Source organism: Ctenopharyngodon idella, chromosome 8 (genome assembly GCF_019924925.1).
Source record: "Ctenopharyngodon idella isolate HZGC_01 chromosome 8, HZGC01, whole genome shotgun sequence".
Taxonomy (NCBI): domain Eukaryota; kingdom Metazoa; phylum Chordata; class Actinopteri; order Cypriniformes; family Xenocyprididae; genus Ctenopharyngodon; species Ctenopharyngodon idella.
Window position 1 is genome coordinate 28337834 of NC_067227.1, and position 25268 is coordinate 28363101.

The 25268-nt window shown below is 36.7% G+C and overlaps 1 protein-coding gene across 7 annotated transcripts in view; it reads left to right on the forward strand.

Moving 5' to 3' along the window:
* Positions 1-556: 556 nt before the first annotated feature.
* LOC127517196 (protein unc-45 homolog B) overlaps positions 557-25268 on the forward strand; it is a 39934-nt gene continuing 15222 nt past the window's right edge. For 4 of the 7 annotated variants that reach the window (XM_051902488.1, XM_051902492.1, XM_051902490.1 and 1 more), the window contains exons 1-6: positions 16975-17496; positions 18860-19008; positions 19088-19183; positions 19286-19358; positions 24874-24965; positions 25085-25222. In XM_051902488.1, the coding sequence (XP_051758448.1) occupies positions 17457-17496; positions 18860-19008; positions 19088-19183; positions 19286-19358; positions 24874-24965; positions 25085-25222 (588 nt within the window). In that variant the 5' untranslated portion in view covers positions 16975-17456. Of the gene's footprint in view, positions 703-757; positions 941-1700; positions 1872-3078; positions 3116-3274; positions 3451-3535; positions 3626-3759; positions 3928-6711; positions 6878-6994; positions 7166-10156; positions 10329-10447; positions 10749-10864; positions 10960-11780; positions 11923-12000; positions 12142-12277; positions 12406-12561; positions 12629-12723; positions 12838-13039; positions 13156-14733; positions 14852-14935; positions 15092-15213; positions 17497-18859; positions 19009-19087; positions 19184-19285; positions 19359-24873; positions 24966-25084; positions 25223-25268 lie in introns of those variants that run through there. The other 3 variants (XM_051902494.1, XM_051902493.1, XM_051902489.1) reach the window with 3 other exon arrangements.

The window sequence follows — 25268 nt, forward strand, 5'->3', positions numbered from 1 at the left end:
ACAAAACCTACAATTTTGGTTAAGAAGCTGTGAGTCAGCACATTCAGTATTACTCAGGATATGTCCTGACCCTATAAATAGATCCCACAATAGGGTCCCTCACCAACACCACCATAAGGTTGCAGGATGTTTTGTTATGAACCTAATACCTTCCCCCAGTTCTTTCTACTATCATGGAGAGTTCTTCCATTCTAGAAAGTACCAGTCAGACCTCCAGCACACCAGCTGTTGGGAGACACCACCTCCCTCCCCCTCCCATCAGGCCGCTCTGGACATTTGCTGCTGATTTCTCAGCTGTCATACCTGCTCCCTAAATAGACCATATCAGAGACAGGCCATTTCACTGATATAAGAGGTGACCTCACATCTTCAAATTAAAATGAATCCGCCATAACAAGAATAAATGAACAGCATGATGTGGAATAGTGAAAAACCATGAAAGATGTAATCTCAGGTTGTGACTGATAAGATGCAAAATGCATTTGTAACAACAGGAGGGGTGGATGAAGACCGTGCCACCCCTCACATTGAAATGGATCCATCCGTTATCTTGGTATGTGCCCCCCATGTGTAAGATATATATATATATATAAGTGACTCTTGGGGGGCTGTTACAACTGATAAACCCAAACGACAAGAAACTACACTGTGACACAGAACAGACTTTCCTCTTACGACGAAGCACAATTGACTTCAGTGACGGTACGTAACTATAATCACATGCATGATTGCTTGTTTTTGGATGCATAATCTGTAGTCATAGGAGACAGAATATGTCTAATTTATAGAAAACAGAATTTGCCATTCACTGCGTTCAGTATTGTGGAGGTAGGATCTCTTATGAGGCCACACTGTTGCCCAAATAAGGCTTGAGGGTCAGACATTTAAAGTCAGATAACATGTGTTTGACCATTTGCTTGAGAAAATTGGCAACTAAATGGTAAGTTTGAACATGTTTTGATGGAAATTTAAATGGTACAAGGAATGTGTTTGAATTAAAGGTTTGTAATTAAAGCAAGACTCAATTTTGAGATTTTGGGCTGTTTGGCTTTTCAGACTAATGGAAAGAAAACTTCCAAAATACACTTTTAAATGTTTATTTTATTGCACTTTATCTATATGTCTGTAGAATTTAATTACAATACATATCTTTAAAGGATGTTTTCTCAAAAAATGTTTTTTGTCATGCACTGAACCAGAAATCTCCTCTTCAGCTGCACTTATACACCAAAACTTTACAGTTTTACTCCTGTCTGTGTTCTGAAGGTTTTAACAGAGGGGTTTGTTCATATATCATTTGCCTGATTTTGTACAATGCTTATTCCTAAAAACATGGTGACATTTTTTTCTGGCTAGTGACAGTATTTTCTTTGGATTTTCACTGTTAAAACTTCTGACTCTATGTCAACAAGAATTCTGAACCTGGAATTTTATGAAAATTAGTGCATATGTAATTAGATAATGGCTCATTTGCATATTTAAACATAACATTTTAGAAAACTTGTAATATAAAAATGTTTGCGATTCCTAATGTAATCAATCAACTGTGGAAGTGTGATGATATATATCTCTCTTTTTAATGTGTGTAAGCATATTGTCTGAAAGTTCAAACAAATGAATTTTACATGTAACACTTGCATGAATTTGACTGTATACAGAAAAGAGTTGCATGTGAACAAAATGTAACCATTCTCTGTTAGATGGGAGAAATTGAAGATCCAGTCCAGTTAAAGGATGAGGGTAACAAGCACTTCCAGGCTGGAGAAATCGACAAAGCCATTGAGTGCTACACTAAAGCCATAAAAGCCTGCAAAGACAAGAAAGCGCTCGCGGTCATCTACAGGAACAGATCAGCCTGTTTCCTGAAAAAGGTAAGAGTCTACTGCTTCACGTAGGCCTACTATAGGAAATTTGACAATTCCCACTTCTTAAAGGAACACTCCACTTTTTTTGAAAATAACGGTAAAACTCAACTGTTTAACTCTAGGGGAGTTGGAAAATGAGCCTATTTGTGTTTGGAGTGTTCCTTTAAGTCGTGATTATGAGCTTATTGCATTCAAGTTTCATCATGAGAGGGCGTTCACGTGCAATTTTTTACCTAGGAAACTCGTATTCACGATAATTCCGAGAGCACGTGAAGGCAGGATACATCCTGTACAGTGTACACATTATGGGAAGTTCGTTTTTATGAGTTGGGAAGTCGTGTGTACGAAAGGTGCGTTCACGCCAAGTCACTTCTGTTGAAGCAAGATGGCGGTGTACGGTCCTCTTAATTAACTACCAAAGTACCTTTAAGACAAGTAATTTCACTCAGCGGCCATCTTTGAAACGCCTTTCGGGCATCCAAGCGCAGCTCCTATCTTTGTGAATAGGGAAACTTCAAATTCTCCAAAACTGTTTACTAAGCTTACGATTACATTTAATTTTTAAAAACACCAATTAAATCTGACAACAATCGCATCATGTAGCTTGTTTCTTATGTTCAAATTGCGTTTTAAAAAGCTTGTTTTTCATGCAAGACCAGCTAATGCGCATGCGCAGTCATGAGCGCGAGTCTGAGAATGCAGTGACGCGATGACATTACTAATCAACGATTGGCTCTTTCATTTGAAAGGCGGGGCTTATTCGCCATATTGGGTGTTGCACTTTCTCCCATTCATCATACATATAAAGTCTTTGTTAACTACACAAAATTATAGCGCGGTTTTTTAACTCTACCTCTAGAAAATGAAGAGCAACGAATGTGCATCAGGTGTGTTTTGCTTTTTATGTTTTTAATTAATTTAGAAAGTCACTGTAAACTTTATCGTTACATATTATGTTGTTAAATGAGCTTATTTTGTTGTAAATAAAAAAGCCTGACAATGTCACTGCTAAGTAAGTAGCCTATTGTGGTATTCCTTTTCTCACTGACACGCCCCCAACTCGTAAATGTCGGGGCTCCAGAGCTTTCCACTGTATTTTCCACTATTTTTTGGTGGTGTTCATGTGCGTTAAACTCATAAATACTTTCCGACATGACTTGAATGCACCATCACATATTTCTGCATAAATTTCATTAGATGTCTTGTTTTCCAGGAAAATTATAGCAATGCAGCATCAGACGCCACTAAAGGTATGATTTGCAAATTAATTCTTCCTTTTTATTTTATTTTTTTTATGTTTTCAGCTGTGATTTCAAGCTCATTTTACCATCAAACAGCTTACACCCGTTACTGTAGATCCATTAAAAATTATTAATGAATGCTGATCTGTTTCTTTTATACAATTGCAGCTATCGATGTGGATGCTGCGGACATTAAGGCTCTGTACAGAAGATGCCAAGCGCTAGAGAAGCTTGGCAAACTGGACATGGCTTTTAAGGACGTTCAGAGATGTGCAACCATAGAGCCTAAAAACAAGACCTTCCTCGAGACCCTCAGAAGACTCGGAGCTGAGATCCAGCAGAAGGTGAGGATTGTTTCTGTCAGAATGCTTTTGAGTTCACGTAACGCACATCTGAGTTTCTAAAGAGCATATCTGATTTTCCCCACAGCTAAAAACGACCTTCTCAACAGACTCCAGAGTGCAGAACATGTTTGACATCCTGTTTTCAGATGAATCAGATAAGGAAAAGAGAGAAAAGGTTTGAACAGTTTCCTAGAACTCTGTTTCCTTTTAGCTTGGAACAGTAAAGCAAAACTAAATGAATCTATCACAGATTTCCAAGCACAAAATTCTCAGTTAAACTGAACAACATGTTTGTTGGGTTCACTATAGGCTGCCAACAATCTGATTGTCCTGGCAAGAGAGGATGCGGGAGCAGAAAGAATATTCGAGAACAATGGTGTGCCTTTACTTGTGCAGCTGATTGACACAGGAAAATCTGAGATGATTCTGGCTGCTGTCCGGACCCTGTCAGGAATGTGCACAGGCCACAGAGCAAGGGTGAGGAACAGACAAATAACCAACCAATTTAAAAAAATATCTAAACTACCTGAGAAGCACAAAATTAAAACTGTACATAAATATGCATATATATTAAGATACTAAAACTCGTTTTAATATAATTTATGCTTAATTAATTAGTATTACTTTTTGTGTTGTATTTTATATTAAAATAAGAAAAAAATTCTTATATTTAGGCTGCATAAATATAAAATTTATGTGAAGTGGAAAAACAATTAGTCAAAATGAATTTGCATATTTTTATGCATAAGAAAAAATATCCTTTAAATAACATACTGAATGTGTTAATTATTTAGCCGAAACATTAATAATATAATAAATACACATATTAAGACATGTATTATATAAAATATATTTTATCAGGAGTTTTTTTTTTTTTTTTTTTACTGAAAAACAAGACAAAAAAAACTTACTAAAATGATTTTTCAAATGTATGCAATAAAGAATACAATATAAGAAAATAGATAGATAATAAGGAATACAATAAAGGTCACAAAACAAAATTTATGTGAGGGGAAAAACCAGTTGTAAAGTAAAGTAAAATATGGGGCAAGTAAAATATCTTTTAGTCAACATATTTTCTGACTGTATTAATTATTAAGAGAAAATCATATAATATAATATAATATAATATAATATAACATATACAGGCTCAACAATAAGGCCAGTGAACCTAAACAGTTGAGAAATAAAACATATAACACTATATTGGATCCAGGGGTATTAAAGGTGCTGTATGTAAGTTTTTGACTGTACTAAAGCATAAAAATACCATAATATGTTTGCAGATATTTAGGAAACATGCTGAGTTCACATACTCGTTTCTTTGAAAACCATTGCTACAGCCAGTTAGGCCTATTTTACTTTGAAATAGAGTACCTCAGAGATGACGTGTTTTTGTAGGCCAACCCGAAAGTTAGCGGTGCACGGGTTCCCTCGATCGAAAGCCTATGCATTTTTCCCATAGACTTTTGGAAAATCGCAAAAAATAAGCTCTGTGTTTAACAAAGGGTTATGACACTTACACGTTTGTCTATCAAGATAATCTTTACAAGTTAACACAACATTTAGACATTTTGAAGCCTAAATAAAGTCGTCAGATATAAAAAGCTAACAGTAGGCTATAAACGGACTACAGCACACCATGGTCGCGGATCAACGTCACCACCACCAAGCTTCCTCAAACTTTATTTAAAAAACAACTTTATTTAAAAACATGCTCGCTGATTATGATCTGCGCTGTGTATGAATACTTATACACTTTTTCATGAGAAATGCTGTCCAAATGTCCTGTTTGTCATGATGACGTCTAAAGTCCCCGCCAAAGGAAGTAGTCCCTTTTAGCAACTTCGCCGTTTTTAAGACACAATAAAGGTTTAAAAAAATCACAAGCGGGTTATAACTGGTGTGTTTTATGTCATAGATCAAAACGTGAAAATATTTAGAGGCTTTGTCAACCACAGACCTTATTTCAGGCGTTTTAGCGAAAACCCATTCAAAAAACCCATAGATTTTTTAGGGCGATGGAACCTTAAGTCCTAAACTGCTAACTCGCTTCCGGGTTTTGCATACAAAAACACGTCATCTCTGAGGTACTCTATGTGCGTTCCGTGTGCCAATTTACAAATAGTATTTCGCCACCCCGGGTTGCCAGTTGGCAGAAAACACATGCAGCGAATTGCAGCCATGGAAGCCAGCGAACAAATTGGGTCAGAGATCGCAGATTCTATCCAACCTAAAAAGCCTCAGCATCCATCTAAAAATCTCTATGAATGGTAGCATATCAAAACACGATATCAACTCATCATAAGTCAATAAATCAACTAATCAACTTACAGTGTGCAAGTCTTCCAGTGTCAATTGAGCTCGCTCCTGTTGCATGTCCTCAAACTGGCAACCCGTGTCAAAGTTGAGTCTGAGGAGGAGGGGGCGGGGCAAACAATATTTTGAATTTGGACTGCAGTACCCATTTCAACCACTAGCTGTCATTCTTACATACCACAGCCTAATATTCCTGCGGCTGTCTGTTTTTAATGTTAATCAAACGAATGACAAAGAACAAAAATCATTCACTGCTCTTGACTGAATAACTTTTGTAACTTTAATAAGTATTAATATATATTTAATTTATAAAGTGAAGACTATGTAGTATTATTTTACATTTGATTACTTTATTCAATTTCTGTACCTGAAAACTACTCTTAGACCTTCCTAAAAAACTTGCATGTTCTGTTGTATTTATTTGTGCTATTGCTCTTAATTTGATTATTGTTTTCTTATTTTATTGCTAAATAAAATAATGTCTTTAATAATTTTTTTAATAATATTTGGTGGTCAAAACCTTATTTTTTAAGGTTGCATGAGTAAAACACAATGGAAGCATTAACTATTTTAATTTATTTATTTATTACTTTTCAATGAACATTTTGGCAAGGAAAGTAAAAATTTGAACCACTGTCCTGACTGGGCTAGTAGAAAATCCTCAGCAATGAGCCCTGACATATTAAGATACTGTAATATATATATTTATTATTTTTTTCTTGATTTTATTTTTACTGAAAAAAAAAAAAAAAATAGAGACAATAAATAATACAATGAAAGAATATATTGAAATAATAAAATTACAATAAAGACCACAACAACCCATTTTAATTTCATGCGGTCTTAAAGGCAATGTTATTCCTGGTGCAGTTCTACAATTTTCTGTGTTTGTGGCCTTTAATTTATAAATGTTTGTGTTAATACTGTGTTTGTGTTTTAAAGGCAACTGCCATCATCCACATGGTGGGAATTAGCAAACTGTGCAGCATCATGGCTGTGGACAATGAGGAGATTGCTCTGGCAACTGCAAACCTGTTCCAGTGTGTCTATGACTCTCTCACTGGAGGAGACCAGAGAAATTATGGCAAAGAAGAGGCCCTCGTACTCGGTAAGAGAGGACAGCTGAGCAAATGAGCATTCAGAGGAGCATTACTGATGTGATCATGTTGACCTTCAGACTTTTGAGTTTTAAAAGTGCAAACTGCTTTTGTCCGATGACTGGTAGACTCCAGTAGGGACTTGAAAGATATCCTGCTTGCCTTGTTGGAGATGATCGCAAGCAAGAAGGTGTCTGGACATGGTCGAGACCAGGCCCTGAACCTCCTGACCAGGAATGTGCCAAGAAAAGACAAGAAAGACACTGATCACTCCAAGTGCCTTTTCACCATTGACCACGGTATGTTTCAAGAAACCTAACCCCCAATCGATCCCCGGGCACCTGCCAACTGCTCCGGGTGTGTGTGCACTACTGTGTGTGTGTGTTCACTACTGTGTGTGTGCACTTGGAGGGGAAATGCAGAGCACAAATTCCAAATATGGGACACCAAACTTGGCCACACGGCACGTCACGTCATGTCACGTCACGTCATGTCAAAAGCTACTTAAATGCCCTAATTGAGCTAAGGCCTAATCCTGGCTTAATCTAAGCCCTGTCTGTGAAACCAGGCATTGGTTTCTTATATTAATTAACCCCCTCAACACCTGTTTTTTTTTTTTTTCTTTCTTGGTCACACTTTAGTTTAGGGTCACACTTTAGTTTACACTTTAGTGTAAGGCCCGCCCAATAGGTCCAGTGGCGGTTTTCCCATAGGATGGGGAAGGTTTCTTGCGTGTTTGGTCTTTTCAGTGTGTCAAGGTAGTTTAATTCCAATTAAACTCTTATCTGACTCCATTTTATTATGACCTCGAATTTAGGTTGGAATGCCAATTGATTATTGACCATTTATATTTATAATTTATCTAGACATTTGAATATTCTATTTAACTCTTTACTCCTATTGTACTCGTTCATTTCGGTTCTCAGAGTCGCACAGGGTCCTCGCACTGGCCATTCATTTATTATGCGGGCCCACGATCACAAACTAGCCAGTTTTGGTCACTAGACAGAGGTAATTGACTATACTGTTTAGAAGGCCGCTTTCATGCTTGCTCTATCTAAAAGTATTTTGTTTAGTCCCCATAGATCTGTATACACTTGAATTAAAGTAACACTATCTCTAGTCAGAGGTCACAACCACTACTACAGATAAGCCGACCAATATTACTTCTCTGATAGTAGCTTTGGTTTGGTTATGCCATGGTTTCCCATGTACACTTAACTAGAGTATCATTAAACGGAAGTAAGGCTCACCCTATTTAGGTTGGTCGATCAACATTTTGTTGTCCTAAACGGAAATTCCCTTTTTAGCCTTCACAGTCTAAGTACACTTGAACTAATGCCAAGCGTTAGCCGGAGCTCTAAAATCTTAGTTGGCGTGCCCTATGCTCCACTCAAAACTGGACTTTAGTCCGGTACTAACCTGACGCAGATTTGCAGTAACAATGGATACATCGTAATCTACTGAAGTCAATAATTTCAGAGTAAGTCAGAATAAAATCAAACGTAACAATTTATTACTCAGGTAAATGTATCATGCCAATTACATAATCAATTCAAAGATGATCAATACAAAACATCAAATTCTCAGTAATAGAGTAAAAGATGAATACCTGACATTAGAAAAATGCACATTGCTGAGTGTCTTGGACATTCAGCAATGTGGGCTTATCTGAATACAGAATCGCCCAGAGTCTTTTGCAACATTTCTTTAAATACTCAGACCAAAACAAAACATCCCCCATGAATCAGAATTTGCATTGACTAGTGTCACAGACCTAGGAAGTTCGCACCTTGTTGGGAACAGGAGGTAGTTTGGATAAAGGACCCTGGGAAAGGGGCACACCCACGATTGCAACCAAAGTATCTCTAAACTCTTAAAACCTTTAATACCTTTTGGTTTACTTCCATGTAGACGAGACCATTGTACCAGTCGCATTGAGACATTTCAAATGATACCAAACATGTATAGCATTCTGTGATGATTGTTCACATTAAACCATATAGATTTTGGGTGAATTTCAGGTCATCTCTGCATGTAGAGAGAAGAGATGGGGGAAGAGGGGGTGAAGGAAAGGAAATATAAATTAAGGCAGGTGTGAGGTGTGATTGACTCAGTGTGATTGCGTCTCAGATGGGGATGCTAATTTCGCAAGAGAGAGTCCAAATGTTAATTTCCTTTGTTTTCTCAAAGAGTAGCCCTCTCTTGGTCCAGATAGTCCAGCATCAGTCTTACACTATTAAGTACAACTTTTGTCTCAATAAACTCCTAATTACTGCTTATTAATAATTAGTAATGTAGTTGTTATGGTATATGTAATGTTGTAGAATATGATCATGCAGAATAAGGCATTATTAATATGTGCTTTATAAGTACTAATAAACAGCCAATATCCTAGTAATATGCACCTAGTTAATAGTGAGAATTGGACCCTAAACTCAAGTGGTTTTTATTTGAAGAACCAGGATTCCAAGTGTCTTGAAAAACCTGGATATATGAGGAAACCTAGTGATTTCTAGACCTGGAAAAGTCATGTAAATTTATACAATTTTTATTTAATGAATATACATTTTTCTAGTTATGCCAGGCTCAAAAATTATTAAAACTATAAAAAATATTTAAAAAAATCCTAATCCAGTAAATCACAAAAAATAGAAAAGTAATCGGCCCTTTGAATAGTGTTGCAGACAATGAAGAAAGAGATAACACATTGTTTTTGCTAGGGATGCACAATATATCGGCCACCATATCGGTATCGGCCGATATATATATTCATTTTTAATGTTATTGTTATCGGCCCAATAAGAAAATTATATTTTAGCCGATATATTAAAGCCGATAAATAATGGATTTTTCCTTCAGCTGAAAAACTTCACATGTGCACTGTCCGCATTATTGTTTTAAATTGCTTGAAATATGATTGAAATCACTTCAGAAAGGAAAATACAGTTAAGTACAGCGCAAGTCTGTCAAAAAAGGCTACATAATATTATAAAGAGAACATTATAATTGTGTGCTTGGGACATGGCTTTTATTGGTGAGACTTTTGTTTTTGTAATCAGGCTCTCAAAAATGATATAAAAAATTTGATTTAGATTTATCAGCCAATATATCGGTTATCGGCTTTCAAATATTAAGAATTGTCAGCATCAGCCAACATTTTCATATCGGTGCATCCCTAGTTTTTGCTGTCCAAAGCAATCATATTCTTTCAGTTCCTTACAAGCTGACAGAAGGACTGAACATAAATGTTTTAATGTTTTTTTTTTATGGAAATGTCTCGAAAACAGGCCTGAAGAAGATTCTGAAGGTCTGCGGTCAGGTTCCAGACCTTCCCGATCAGTTGCAGCTGACAGAAAACACACAGCTGATTGCCAGCGTTCTCCTCAACAAGCTCTACGATGACTTGCGCTGCGACCCTGAGCGAGATAACTTCAGAGATATTTGTGATGAGTACATTAGGTAAGTTCCACTTTTGCCACAAAATTAGAATCCTATTTAAACATACATAGAATTACAAAGATCATGGCACATAGAATTTTGCATATACTATACTTAACGTTGCTGGTTTTTATCAACAGGAGCAAGTTTGACCCCAACGACATGGACAAAAACATCCATGCCATCAATACTTTGTCAGGCATTCTGCAGGGGCCTTTCGACGTGGGCAACATACTTGCAGGTCGTCAGGGCGTCATGGAGATGATGGTGGCACTTTGTGGATCCGAGCGTGAAGTGGACCAGTTGGTAGCAGTGGAGGCCCTCATTCACGCGTCCACCAAAACCAGCAAAGCCTCCTTCTTTATCAGCAATGGAGTAACTCTGCTGAAGGAAATGTACAAGAAAACTAAGAATGAAAAGATCAAGATCAGAGCCCTCGTGGTACGCAAATTACATGCTTAAATGCTATTCAAACTGTTTGTTTCAATGTTCATTAGTGGTTAAATGAGAGCAGTTGATATAGTTTGTAACATAATATATCCAATTTCTTTTCTCAGGGTTTATGTAAACTGGGATCAGCTGGAGGCGATGATTACAGCATGAGACAATTTGCAGAGGGTTCCACTGAGAAGCTGGCCAAGCAGTGCAGAAAGTGAGAACGCTAGCTATCTTTTATTTGAAAGATTATATTATAAGAATTTACATTTTCCTTTATCTTTCAATATAGTAGTTTAATATACTAAGAAAACACACACTACTGTTCAAACCCTTTAGGGTCAGTAAGATTTTTTTTTTTTTTTTTTAAAGAAATTAATACTTTTATTCAGCAAGGATGCATTCAGTTCATCAAAAGTGACAGTAAAGAAATGTAAAATGTTACAAAAGATTTCTATTTCAAACATAAATGCTGTTTGACAATTCTATTCATCAAAGAATTCTATTAAACAAACTGTATCATGGTTTCCACAAAAATATGAAGCAGCACAACTGTTTTCAACATTGATAATAATAAGAAATGTTTCTTGAGCAGCAAATGAGCATATAATGATTTCTGAAGGATCATGTGACACTGAAGACTGGAGTAATGATGCTGAAAATTCAGCTTTGCCAACACAGGAATAAAGTACATTTTAAAATAGAAAACATTCATTTTATATTGTTTCACAATATTACTGTTTTACCATGTTTTTGATCAAATAAATGCAGCCTTGGTGAGCAGAAGAGACTTCTATCGAAAACATTTAAAAAAATCTTACCAACCCCAAACTTTTGAACGGCAGTGTATTCATAACTCAAAAAGACTGAAACTAAGATGGAAACACTTTATTTCTGATATCAGAAACTCATTAACATATTACCACCTTCAATTACATTATCAACAATGCCTATTCAGCGTTGATTTTGTTTGTAATTGCTCCATGCAGAAGTTATAGGGTCAAACCGCATTTCAACTATAGATTTGGTTTATTTCAGGTGGCTCTGCAACCCTACACTTGATGTGCGCACCAGGAAATGGGCCATTGAAGGTTTGGCTTATCTTACCAATGATGCTGATGTAAAAGATGACTTTGTTGAAGATGAAGCAGCCTTGAGGGCCATGTTTGAGCTCGCCAAGGTATGTGAAAGACCTAATAAACCTATAGAGATTCACATGTAAATGTACAAATACACAAAATACATTTTTCTCTCATAGTCAAAAGATAAGACCATCCTGTATGCTGTCGCCTGCACCCTGGTCAACTGCACCAACAGCTATGACAAGAAAGAGATCATCCCGGAGATGGTGCAGCTGGCCAAGTTCTCCAAACAACACGTCCCTGAGCAGCACCCGAAGGTAACGCAGACAAGAGTCCTGTGAAATCGGTACAAATATTCCGTATAGTTTCTTAATAAATACTAATACAGTATGTTGAGTATTTATTAAGTTGAGTTCATATATACATTTTAAAGCATTTTGGCTTGTGCTTTAGGATAAGAAGGATTTCATTGAAAGGCGAGTGAAGAGGCTATTGAAAGCTGGAGTTACTTCAGCTCTTGCTGTCATGGTCAAAGCAGATAATTCCATCCTGACCGATCAAACCAAAGAGATGCTTTCAAGGTAAGACTCAAGAAATTCTAAAAGAAGAATTTTAGTTTTTAATTCTATCTATGTATGTTGTTTTTAAATCTGGACCCTGCAAAAAATATATTATGGCCTGATTATGTGTTGTCTATTATGCTGCTGAAGTTAACACACTATTTTTTGTCCACCCAGAGTGTTTCTTGCCTTGGCAAATGATGTTAAAGATCGTGGCACAATTGTAGCTCAAGGTGGAGGAAAGGTAAGAGACCACAGAGCAAATACAAACCCAATATATACTTTAGTGAATCTCATACTTTTGTGAAATTATAAACTATTCACTACTATGTGCAACAGGCTTTGATCCCTTTAGCACTGGAGGGAACCGACAAAGGAAAAGTAAAGGCCAGCCATGCTCTGGCTAAGATCGCTGCTGTCTCCAATCCTGAAATCGCCTTCCCTGGCGAGAGGGTAAGCACTGTGAAAGCCAGATGAATGGCAAAATGTTTAAAGGGTCATGAAAAGTGTAATTAAAATACATTTTTGCATTCCATGTTAATATAACACATTATTTCAAATATTAAGAGTATTTTTCTGAGCATGAAAAAAATTACAATAAAGCTGAATATTATTATTATTATAATTTCCCATGTTTCTACCCTTTCCATAACAGATATATGAAGTTGTACGACCACTGGTTTCCTTGCTAAACACAGAACGAGATGGTATGGAAAACTTTGAAGCTCTGCTGGGTCTTACAAATCTTGCTGCCTTGAATGACAAACTTCGGTGAGTGTCAAACATTTTAGTTAGGAATTTGTTGTACACCCCCACCATTAAGTATTAAATGCAAAAATTCCCGAAAGACAGGATTCAGAAACAACAAAACCAAAAACAAATGCAGTATCACAAAGACCAAGACATCAGAATAAAAGTGCAAAAGAATTGTAGCTAAACACTAACAAGACTACACAAATACATAAAATACAGTCTGGACAGGAAGTGGCTTCCTAGAAATTCTGTGAGGGTTCCCTCTGTTGGGCTGATGGAGGAACTGCAGGCTCTGATGAAACTGCAAATATTCAGTGCGTTCCAAACGGGATATATCGTTCTCCGAAGGGCACTTCGGATTGAAAACAATCATGGCCGCCATATTGAAGGGTCGTTCCAAACCGAAGTGCTCAAAACTGGCCACTTCAAAGGGCCCTTTGGAATGAAGGATTTCGAAGGGTACAACTGATGGACACTTCGGGCCCCCATGATCCTTTGCACAGGGAAGTTGTTTGGCATCACAGAATGGGTACATGAGGCTCAGAGTTCAATTTTACTTATAAATGTATGTATAGTATTTTTCTACACTGCTGTAATATTTATACAAGTTAGATTTGGTACATTATTATGGTCAAAACGCAATTGTACTTTAACAAAAATACTTTACAGCTCCCTTTATCAGTCCATTCAAATGTTTCAAATACACAATATACAATATGGTGCGATAAACCAAAAATAAATAAACTAACGTTAAACAAATCTACTCATCGTTCAGAGCGTGTTTTTTGGGGGGTCAACCAGCGTACAAAATGTGCGACGAAGGCGCCTCCTTGATTGTCTCGCTAAGATGACGCAAAAGTGCATTCCAAAAAAAGAGTTTTTTGACCCCTACACCCTTCATCCTTTCGAAGCTCTCACTCTGGAGGGTAAACCCTTTGAAGGGATTAGGGCATAGGGATGAGCCCTTCCGAATGGAATGCAGGGTTGGAATGCTCTACTATATAGTAAGCGAAAAACAGTATGTGAAAAAAGTAGTATTCATAAAAAAGTATGCAATAAGTATATACTACTTCCAGCAAGATTCCAAAGTGCGCATCCAATGGACAGATACTATCCCATAAGGCCACGGGAGGGGATTTGTGAATGACAGTGAATGACACAACTGTTGCTGGTTGGTTATAATAATGATAATGACAACATGCTGTTTTTTATTTATTTTTTTGACCAGAGGCTTTTTTTAATTATTATTATTATTATTATTATTATTAAACATATGCACACATTCATACTATATAGAACATACATTTTAATGGCTGTGAAGTAATTACTCAAAAGAAGTACCTACTCAGAGAGTATGCAATTTCTGATTTCTATCTTGATTCTTGGATGGATGGATGGATGAATAGATAGATAGATGGACGGACGGATGGCTGGATGGATAGATGGATAGATAGATAGATAGATGGATGGATGGATGGATGGATGGATGCTCACATCATTGGGAAAAATATCATTTACACAGAACCAAATCCGTAAACCTAAAATTTGGAACTATTCTGGAAATGCAAATCTAATTATTTATCTCTCTTTCCACAGAGTAAAAATCCTAAAAGAAAAAGCACTTCCAGAGATTGAAAACTACATGTTTGAGGAACATGATCAAATCAGACAAGCCGCCACAGAGTGCATGTGCAATCTGGTTTGCTGCAAGGATGTATGAAATTACTGCAGAGAACACATTCTGTTAACCAAATGTTGCCTTTTTTGGAAATATTGACCAGATTCATTATTTTGACAGGTTCAAGACAGATATCTGCAAGATGGCAATGATAAACTGAAGCTTCTTATCCTGCTCTGTGGTGAAGATGATGAGCAGCTTCAGAGGGCGGCTTCTGGTGCACTGGCTATGCTCACTGCCGCTCAGAAAAAACTTGCTATTAAGATGACGAAAGTGGTATGTATCATTAAACAGCCTTCACGTCTCACTGTAATCGACCACTACTGTGGTGGTACAATGGTACAGTGTTGCTTTCAGATGCTCATACCAAAGACTATTATTTTTAATTTTATCTACAGACTGGGCAGTGGCTTGAGATTCTTCAGAGATTATGTATCCATGACAACCCTGAAATTCAGCACAGAGGTCTTGTGACAGTGTGTAACATGCTGGATGCTGATGAACAACTAGCCAAGAAGCTCATTGAAAGTGAATTGCTGGAAATCCTGACATATGTGGCAAAACTGGAGGACAACCCCAAGAAGCAGGATGCTATTAACGCGGCTCGTGCCTGCCTTTCTACAGCCATGGATCAAGGACTTGTAAAGCCGTTTTCAAATTAAACAGAACACAATTCATTGTGATGTGTCATTAGATGAATAGAGAATGGTCTGCTTTCTGGGAAAGTGGAAAGACTGCAAACCATTTGCAATGCTTTCTTTTTTTTAATTTCTAATGATAATCATAGTTCTTTTTAAGATGATATGTTTGTGTGGCTGTTTGTTTGATCAGTGGTCTTGCATTTTGGTATTTATTTAACATGCTCATTTCATATTTCATGTATTTGCACTTGTGAAGTTTTGATTTACAGATAAAAAAAACTTTTTGGAGAAAAGATGACTGGAATCTGTTTCTTCATAGTGGCATTATCAGAATTACCCTTTCACGTATAGAAGTATACACTTCACACACACAAACACACATTTACCTTTCTCTATCTCAGTCAAAGGGTTTGGCTGGTTAACCTGGTCTAGTTTGTCTTTAGTTTCATTACACTATTCTAGGGGAAAAGAGAATCATTCTTCATTAATGGTCATTGAAATGTAGTAGGCTATTCCTAAATTCTGATGAACTTACATTAAATTAACACAACCTATATAAATAAATGCTGTAAAAGAATTATTGTTAGTTCATGAATGATACCTAGTAATTCATGTTAACAAATTGAGCCCTGTTACAAAGTATTACTTTTCCCCAATTATATATACAGTCAAACCTAAAATTATTCAGACATTACTGATATATTTTTACTAGTGGGTGCAGGACACTATAGTTCATTTCTGTAAGTGAGGATAGCAAAATAAAGTAAACTGTGACATACCATACCCAAAAATTCTTCATACAGTGGACTACCAGTAAAACTGATGATAAAATTTGGAACCAGAAATTATTCAGACACTTTGACCTGACCATGTTTTGTTTAAGTGTTATCTGAGATAATTAAGATTAATTTTTTCCGACAGTTTAACTCTGAGATATTGTCATATATTATTACCATTTTTTTTAAACTAGCGAATAAACTGAAATGTTAAAGGTGTCTGAATAAATTTTGGTTTGACTGTATATATAATTTTATGACCCCAAATTAATATATTTAGTTCTACTTCAATAAGTTCAATGTTTTTTAACGTTTGCTGCGTTATTGTGTACGCATTCCTCTAAAACTAGGTATAAATATTTTCCATATGCGTTACAACTGTTTTGGCTTTGTCCGACCAAATGTTGGCAGACAAAGCTGGACAATACAGTTTTGTTTTTCTCTAATTCACTCAGTGAACATTTCGTCCAGAACTGAATGTTCTTTTAGGCGCAAGACAGGAGTTCAGGAATGCAGAAAACTGAAGAGCTCCATCTAGAGGCCGGAAGAGTAAATGTGGTTTTTTTCAGAGCAAGGACTGTTGTTTGTGGACTTCAAGCTACTGATGTCTACTCATTCTCGATATATAACCATAGACACCGTCCTTTTAATTATTAAATCGACATTCAGAGATAAATCCGCGTATAATTAGCGTTGAACGTCGTCGTTTCAATTCGCCTGTGCTGCGACTACTAGTGACGCCAAACGGAACTGCACGCGGGACACAAGATGGACGCAAACTTTTGACTTTCTGTTTCTATTTCGTTTCGCTTTTACTCGCACGACCTACGCTTGGTAGATATTGCCGCATCCCTCGAGTTGACAGCCCGTGCTGTCGAGTGAATTCTTATCCCAGTCAGAATTCGTTTAAAAACAGGCCTTCAGACCAACTCGCTGGCAGCCATTCGTTTTCACAGCCCAACCTTTGCTGTCTTTATGTGGATTCGCTTCCTGGTTGCAACACAGTCACATAGTCCAAGTCCTTCAAAACGCATTTCAGCCTGAGAGACTAGTCGTCGAACTTAATAATTATCCTTAGAGCTTTCAATAAACATTTCATGACTATTTTACCTAAAAGGCAGTATCTTTTTATTCGTTTACGTGGAATGTCGTAAGCCACCGAGTACCAGAAATATCTAATATATCGAGTGCAAAGCGAAAACCTGGGATCTATGCCTCGTCTTCATGGAGAATGTGACTACACGATCAACACAAGGTAACTGGGGTTAGTGGACACGTTTAGTTTCTGTTTTGACGTCAATAGTGTTTGTATAATTTATGCAACAAACATCTGTTTATACATTTATATAGACCTATATCCATTCAAAACCCACTCTTTTTTTGTGCTATTTTTGTTTGTGTTGATAGCCAACAAAACTGTTTGTTTTTTTATTTCTGAGTTTCAGTTATGGGAATTCAAATATAGTAACACCGTTGCAGCACTGTAAAATTTTTAAACGACTGTCCTATTCTGGTTGAAAGAAGACACGGGTACTGGTTTGGTTGGTTGCCCTTAACTCTAAACCAGTTCTGCAGTCGAGTCAGCATGGGCCTGGTAAATCTACACGTGATAGTCTTACCTTTGCTCCAAGCTTTTTAAATAAAGGATCACTACAATCATGTTTTTAGTTCACTGCTTTGCAATGTCAACTATTAGACCTGGCCTATATTTATTTATTATATGAGCCCATTATTATAAGTGTTTTATAGATATTTGTGCATGATCTAGCTATAATATGTAAGGTCTTCTCATTTTGGTCCTTACTCTAAGTGTTTTGAGATTTGTAAATGTAAGTTATGACATAATTTGACAAACAACTAAAGACAAAAAAAAAGGCTTAAATGGGTTTAGTACAAATGTCTAGATTTTAAGAATTGTCAGCAATGTTGATTTATTTACAGCGTTGGTTATGAATCTCATTCCTCCGTTTGTGTTGAGTTTGAAATGTCCATCAAATATTAGGTGGTCTAAAATGATCAATAGCTGGTTGAGAGTTGTCATGTTTCAAAAACCAGCTTTACCACCTTAAACTGGTATGATTAGTGGTGGATAACTGGCTTGTTGCTGGTCCATGATGATCTACTGGTACCAGCTTAGACCAAGCTTGTGTTATCCAATTAGAAAAGATGGAAATCCATCATGTTTAGATGACATTTAGACTGCGTAATTTAATGAGTTAATTCATGTCAGTATTTGACAATATGGTTATTTGGTACATTTGGAAGATTATTGTGGTAACACAACACTGTTACAGAAGTATTGCACAATAGTCAGTCACATAATGAACAACGTGTTCAGTAGAAGAATTGCGTAATGTCCTTTCTTTAATGCAGAATATGTTTTTTGGTTGTTTTAGAGGAGTTGTTCTAGAGGAGTTGTTCAACCAGTTTTTGAAACTGTTGGTTCTTTTACCAAGCCTTTTGTTCACAAAATGAGTTCTCTACCAGAGTTATAATGTTTATCTCAAAGTATATTCAATGACCTTCAAATGCTTTGATAACAGTTTTGTTTGTTGTTAAAAAGACTGAATGTTTTGAAAAATTGTGACACAGTTAGTATAACTTAGACATGTGTCCTGTCTTACTAGGTCTTCTGGAGCCTGTGCATCCAGGCTCAGTAACCTTTAATGAGAGTATTCTAGCTCCTCTTCGTAACAATTATTTGTATGAGGAATCAAAAGAATGTTTCACGTACAACTCTGCCCATTTGATCAACAATGACACTCTACAAAAAAGGGTAAGTTTTATACTTAATACAATATACAGTGATTTAGTGAGATTTGTGTCATGTTATAATGAATTTTTTTTTCCAACAGTATGCTGCCTTTCGGTCCGAGAAACGGGAAAAAGGTTATTCTGAACAGGAACTTGAAGAGTCATTTGGCTTCCTGTTGCTTGATGATGCAAACAGGGTAAGAAGTACAAAACTCAATGAGCTTAATGAATCAGCCTGATTTCAAAAGTATACTTTGTGTGTCGTCAAACCCATTAATTCAACATTTATTTACCCACAGGCAAGGAAAGTTGGTGAAACAGGCTTGTTGGTCGGAAAAGCAAAATGCACTACTCTTGGAGACCCGTCGAAAGGTAAAGAAAGTAGCTATTGCATTATTTGGTGATCATTTCAGCATAACAACCTGATGTGTTTACTTGCATGCACAAGATAATATTTCACATGTGACAGCAACAAGATCAGCCAAGGGGAGGTTCTGAAGCCTTCATGCTTGCCTGACAAGACTTGATATGTACAAACCCGATTCCAAAAAAGTTGAGACACTGTACAAATTGTGAATAGAAAAGGAATGCAATGATGTGGAAGTTTCAAATTTCAATATTTTATTCAGAATACAACATAGATGACATATCAAATGTTTAAACTGAGAAAATGTATCATTTTAAGGGAAAAATAAGTTGATTTTAAATTTCATGGCATCAACACATCTCAAAAAAGTTGGGACAAGGCCACGTTTACCACTGTGTGGCATCCCCTCTTCTTTTTATAACAGTCTGCAAACATCTGGGGACTGAGGAGACAAGTTGCTCAAGTTTAGGAATAGGAATGTTGTCCCATTCTTGTCTAATACAGGCTTCTAGTTGCTCAACTGTCTTAGGTCTTCTTTGTCGCATCTTCCTCTTTATGATGTGCCAAATGTTTTCTATGGGTGAAAGATCTGGACTGCAGGCTGGCCATTTCAGTACCCGGATCCTTCTTCTACGCAGCCATGATGTTGTAATTGATGCAGTGTGTGGTCTGGCATTGTCATGTTGGAAAATGCAAGGTCTTCCTTGAAAGAGACGACGTCTGGATGGGAGCATATGTTGTTCTAGAACTTGGATATACCTTTCAGCATTAATGGTGCCTTTCCAGATGTGTAAGCTGCCCATGCCACACGCACTCATGCAACCCCATACCATCAGAGATGCAGGCTTCTGAACTGAGCGCTGATAACAACTTGGGTTGTCCTTGTCCTCTTTAGTCCGGATGACATGGCGTCCCAATTTTCCAAAAAGAACTTCAAATTTTGATTCGTCTGACCACAGAACAGTTTTCCACTTTGCCACAGTCCATTTTAAATGAGCCTTGGCCCAGAGAAAACGCCTGCACTTCTGGATCATGTTTAGATATGGCTTCTTTCTTGACCTATAGAGTTTTAGCCGGCAATGGCGAATGGCACGGTGGATTGTGTTCACCGACAATGTTTTCTGGAAGTATTCCTGAGCCCATGTTGTGATTTCCATTACAGTAGCATTCCTGTATGTGATGCAGTGCCGTCTAAGGGCCCGAAGATCACGGGCATCCAGTATGGTTTTCCGGCCTTGACCCTTACGCACAGAGATTGTTCCAGATTCTCTGAATCTTTGGATGATATTATGCACTGTAGATGATGATAACTTCAAACTCTTTGCAATTTTTCTCTGAGAAACTCCTTTCTGATATTGCTCCACTATTTTTCGCCGCAGCATTGGGGGAATTGGTGATCCTCTGCCCATCTTGACTTCTGAGAGACACTGCCACTCTGAGAGGCTCTTTTTATATCCAATCATGTTGCCAATTGACCTAATAAGTTGCAAATTGGTCCTCTAGCTGTTCCTTATATGTACATTTAACTTTTCCAGCCTCTTATTGCTACCTGTCCCAACTTTTTTGGAATGTGTAGCTCTCATGAAATCCAAAATGAGCCAATATTTGGCATGACATTTCAAAATGTCTCACTTTCAACATTTGATATGTTATCTATATTCTATTGTGAATAAAATATAAGTTTATGAGATTTGTAAATTATTGCATTCCTTTTTTATTCACAATTTGTACAGTGTCCCAACTTTTTTGGAATCGGGTTTGTATGTGCTATTGTCAATGACAGTTACTTGGATGATTTTCATTGGACTGATTCAGTGAATGTCTTATAATGCAGATTCAGTAGTGGCCAAAAGTGATGTCCGGAGAGGATATTTGTTTTTAATGACACTACAGGTTTGATTAAACCATCAAAATATGAGGAAAATATTTTATATGTTTTAAATATGAGGGAAGAACAAAATGCTAAACTTGGTTAAGTTGTTTATCTGGCAAAATTACAGGTTTTATTTATGCAAAAAAAAATAAAAAAAAATCATAATTTCTTTGTATGACAGCTTGGCCAAAAATGGTCTGCACAATTTGACTCGTTTCATTACGTTATCACAAATAAAACAATTGACTCCACACTGTAAACCCGAATAAGTTGAGCTAACTCCAAAAATTTGAGGTAATCAGTTACATCAAATTTTTTTAGTTATGATGTTCCCAATTTTAGTAAGCAGTAGGGCTGGACGATTATGACCTAAAATCAAAACCTCGATTAATTGAGCATTTTACCTCGATTACGATTAATGAACGATTATTTTGTTACACTTACAAGTTTTAAACTGTAAATATGCTTGACTATTAAAGGTGGAATATTTTTTTCCTATTGAAAGAGTGATCTGACATAACAGCTCACTTTCAGCAGCTATTTTATCTATGGTTCGTAACATTTCTTACAGATTTCTGCACGTTGTAAATCAGATAAAGATAAATTAGCACAGTACAGTACATAATGAGTGTGTGTGTGTGAATTAGTCATACCGTTTCCCTATTAATTGTGAAACTGGGTTGTAAATGGTTACTTCAAAAGTAGAAAAATATAGGCTATGCTATAATAAGTTTCTAAACTACTTTAGTGGTAAATCACAGGACAGCGCTGACAACTAGTTTCTGCTCCTCTCTGTGCGCGTGATCTTCACTTTTTTCCCAGCTACTGTTTGTATGAGTGTTCGTGCCACAGTGCAGCTGCGCGAGCACGGTAGCTCGATATAACAATACACATCCGATCGTCTAAATAACGTGAATGTCCAAACTGGCAAACCTTAAAACACATACAACTGACAAAGTTTAGTGAAGACGCAAGGCTCACCGCTCGCGTGGTCTTTATGTGTTGACTCGGCGTTCACCTGCTTGTTGACTGGACAGGGCAGAGTCACGTGGCTACACACGCAGTAGTATATTTTTAAGGGGGAAGTATTAACAGGATTAAAAAACCAAAATAACCGTCATGGGAAAATTACGTCGGTTAGAGGTTCTGAATTTCGGTTTCGATTACTTTTCAATTAATCGTCCAGCCGTAGTAAGCAGAACTATCAAGTTTGAGTTTGTTGTACTCATGCATGTTAATTGTTTCTAACTTGAAGTACTTAGTTAGTTAACTCATACGTTTTGATAACAACATTTAAATATTTAGTTAATTAACTTTGAGTTCTTGCGTGCTAGAACACAAATTCTTATTGAGTTCTAGTAACTTAAAACATGTAACTTACCTGCCCTCAAACCAAGCTGCATGCATCTTTTCTCACCATGATGGTAACTCTCCCACATGAACAGAAACTCTTCTAAATTAGCATAACAAAATATTAATCACTACTAAATCTCCCTTACCATTAATCGTGCACAAAAAACATTATATAACACTTTATTTTAGCTTTTACTCCATGGGCAAAGCATGCTGGAAAATAGAAATCCCAGCCCAGTTTCAGTTCAACTTGTAACTTCAGTTAAGCGTATATCACAGTTTTTAGTTTCATTTTTTAGAAATAGTGTTAATGAATGACTGTTACAACTATTATTCTAAATAACTTTGCTTAAAATCAGGTAACTAAGTACGATATAGTAACCAAAGCTCAATGCTAAGGTTTTTTTCTACTTGTCCGGTCGAGCCCAGCTAACAATAGTATACAACAGATTGTTAAAACATTGCCTTTTAATAATAATAGTGTTCAGGAGAACTGCATATTTTTAAGTCCATAGTCTATTTTCCTACCTATGAAAGGAAAAGTGAAAGTATGAATTGAACTTCTACTTTAGAGATGTAATGAATCTATAGAAAGGGAAAGTGAAGGTTAGCCTTTACCCAGGTCGTCCCACTAGTGTGTGATATCAAATAGCCTAGTTACTGAAGTATTTACTGCAGTCTAAATTAAACATTTGACACCCTTCTCAAATTTGCTAGTGGCTACGGGGCTTTTATAAACTACTGGTGGAAGATTTTATCATATCACGGAGAAGTGAGTCACATTTCTAGCTAAGGAACCTGTCACAGTCCCATGGTGGGTGTATCATGGCTTGAAGATGAGCAAATAATTATTAAGGAGTAATGAATTTTGTATTGCATTTAAGTTCATTTAAGCTGGAAGATCTGAGTGTTTGGTGGACAACAATATCACAATGCAATATGGTTCATGCAGAACTACTACAGCTACTAATAATAGACATAATCTTGGATTATTATTGACTTAAAGCAGGTTTGAGAAGACAGATGGGCCATTTGTTTAACCATATAGTGAAATTCAGCACACATTCTTAGTCAATTTAATTTAGGCCTTCAGATGATTTAAGGGTTTTCATATTTCATTTTATTACTATTTTTATGTATGGTGTAACTGGTAAGTTAGGCCGAGTTTATGTGGTCATTTGTGCTACTTCTGGTTCCTGAGAGGGGAAAGTCTTGATATACACACAGTTTCATAAGTGTAAAAGCAATGTCTCTTTCTACAAATGTTAAACAAACAAATAAGAGTAAGGTTTGTGATATTGACTGCAAGTTGCTGTTGGATTATATCATTTTTTGTTTATGCAAACATATTTTAGGGCCCAGCAAATGTTGGTGTGTTGTCAGGGATTTAGTCACAGCTTTTTATATCACTGACACAGTCTGTTCGCCGACCTTCTGATGTACACAAGAATATCGAGAACTTGCTGTAATCTGCTCTGCTGGCTTTTACACAACTTCTGGCATGCACTTTTGTCAACCAGCCTGGAAAAAAAAAGTCATGCTTACAGGGTCATGCTTACATAGGCTGATACAATTTGTTAAAGAAATCTTTGCTGGATTTGCCATAGTTTTTCAATAAATCTTTGAAAAATACTAGTTTTTTGAGGTTTTTTAGTAGCAAGTTAACTTGATATCAGTTAGTAGAACTGTTTATTCTACTTTTCTGAATTTTATTATATTATTTATTATTGTCTGGACCAGATTTGATGCTGTTGGACAAAAGCCTGGCTGTGTGAGACCAGGACTTGTTGGCTTAATAATTAGCAGTACTAGAGAGATTAAACTTGTTCACTGTAGTTGAACATGTTGAGGCAATCAGATCTTTCTAAGAAGTCCTTGCGCTACACCTTTTTCTCATCTACAAAAATGCAGAAAAACTAGTTTTTCCAGTTTTTGCCAGTCTTGTTAATTGCCTGTGTTGGGTATGAAAAACTTTTCTTAGAATTCTCAGTTACACCTTCAACTAAGAGATGTTTGGTTTTTTTGTTTGAGTTTATATTCAGACAGTAGTTTTTGTAACATAAATGCCTCTTTGAGGGCTGATTTTTCAGTTTTCAACCCATAGTTTATATTTAACACCATTTAAATCTAAACCCTTTATATGTTTCTTTAAGTCAGGCCTTGTAAATGGCTATTGTCTTAAGAAATGTGTGTTGAATGCAGCTGCAGTGAATTGATTGTTGTGGAGTTGTTTTCTGTTATTGGTTGAGGCGATTGTCATCACATTATATTTCTGTTTTTTGCACTTAAATTAGGTGTCTATATCTCAAAATACTCAGACTGCCTTGACCTGAAGCGCTGGTACGATGGCAAGACTGGCTACATTGTCCTTTTGAAGCTGACCAAGGTACACATTTAACAAATTGGTGGAAAATTGTTATTCTTCCACCCAAATTCTGTTGCTTTGTGCTGTTTTATCATAACGCACCACATGCAAACATATTTTCTTATATTTTTAAACATCAGGGGAGAGTGAAAGAAGTTACAGACAACTACACCCAGAATTTTACTCCTCCAACACCTGGCTTTGACTGCCATGTATCAGATCAGCTTGGTGCTGTGTCTTCAACTACTAGTTCTTTCTTGGCTTATGAGCGAACACAGGTGATGCAGCTCTCAAAGAAACGGTTTCCTTCCTTCCTTCCTTAGT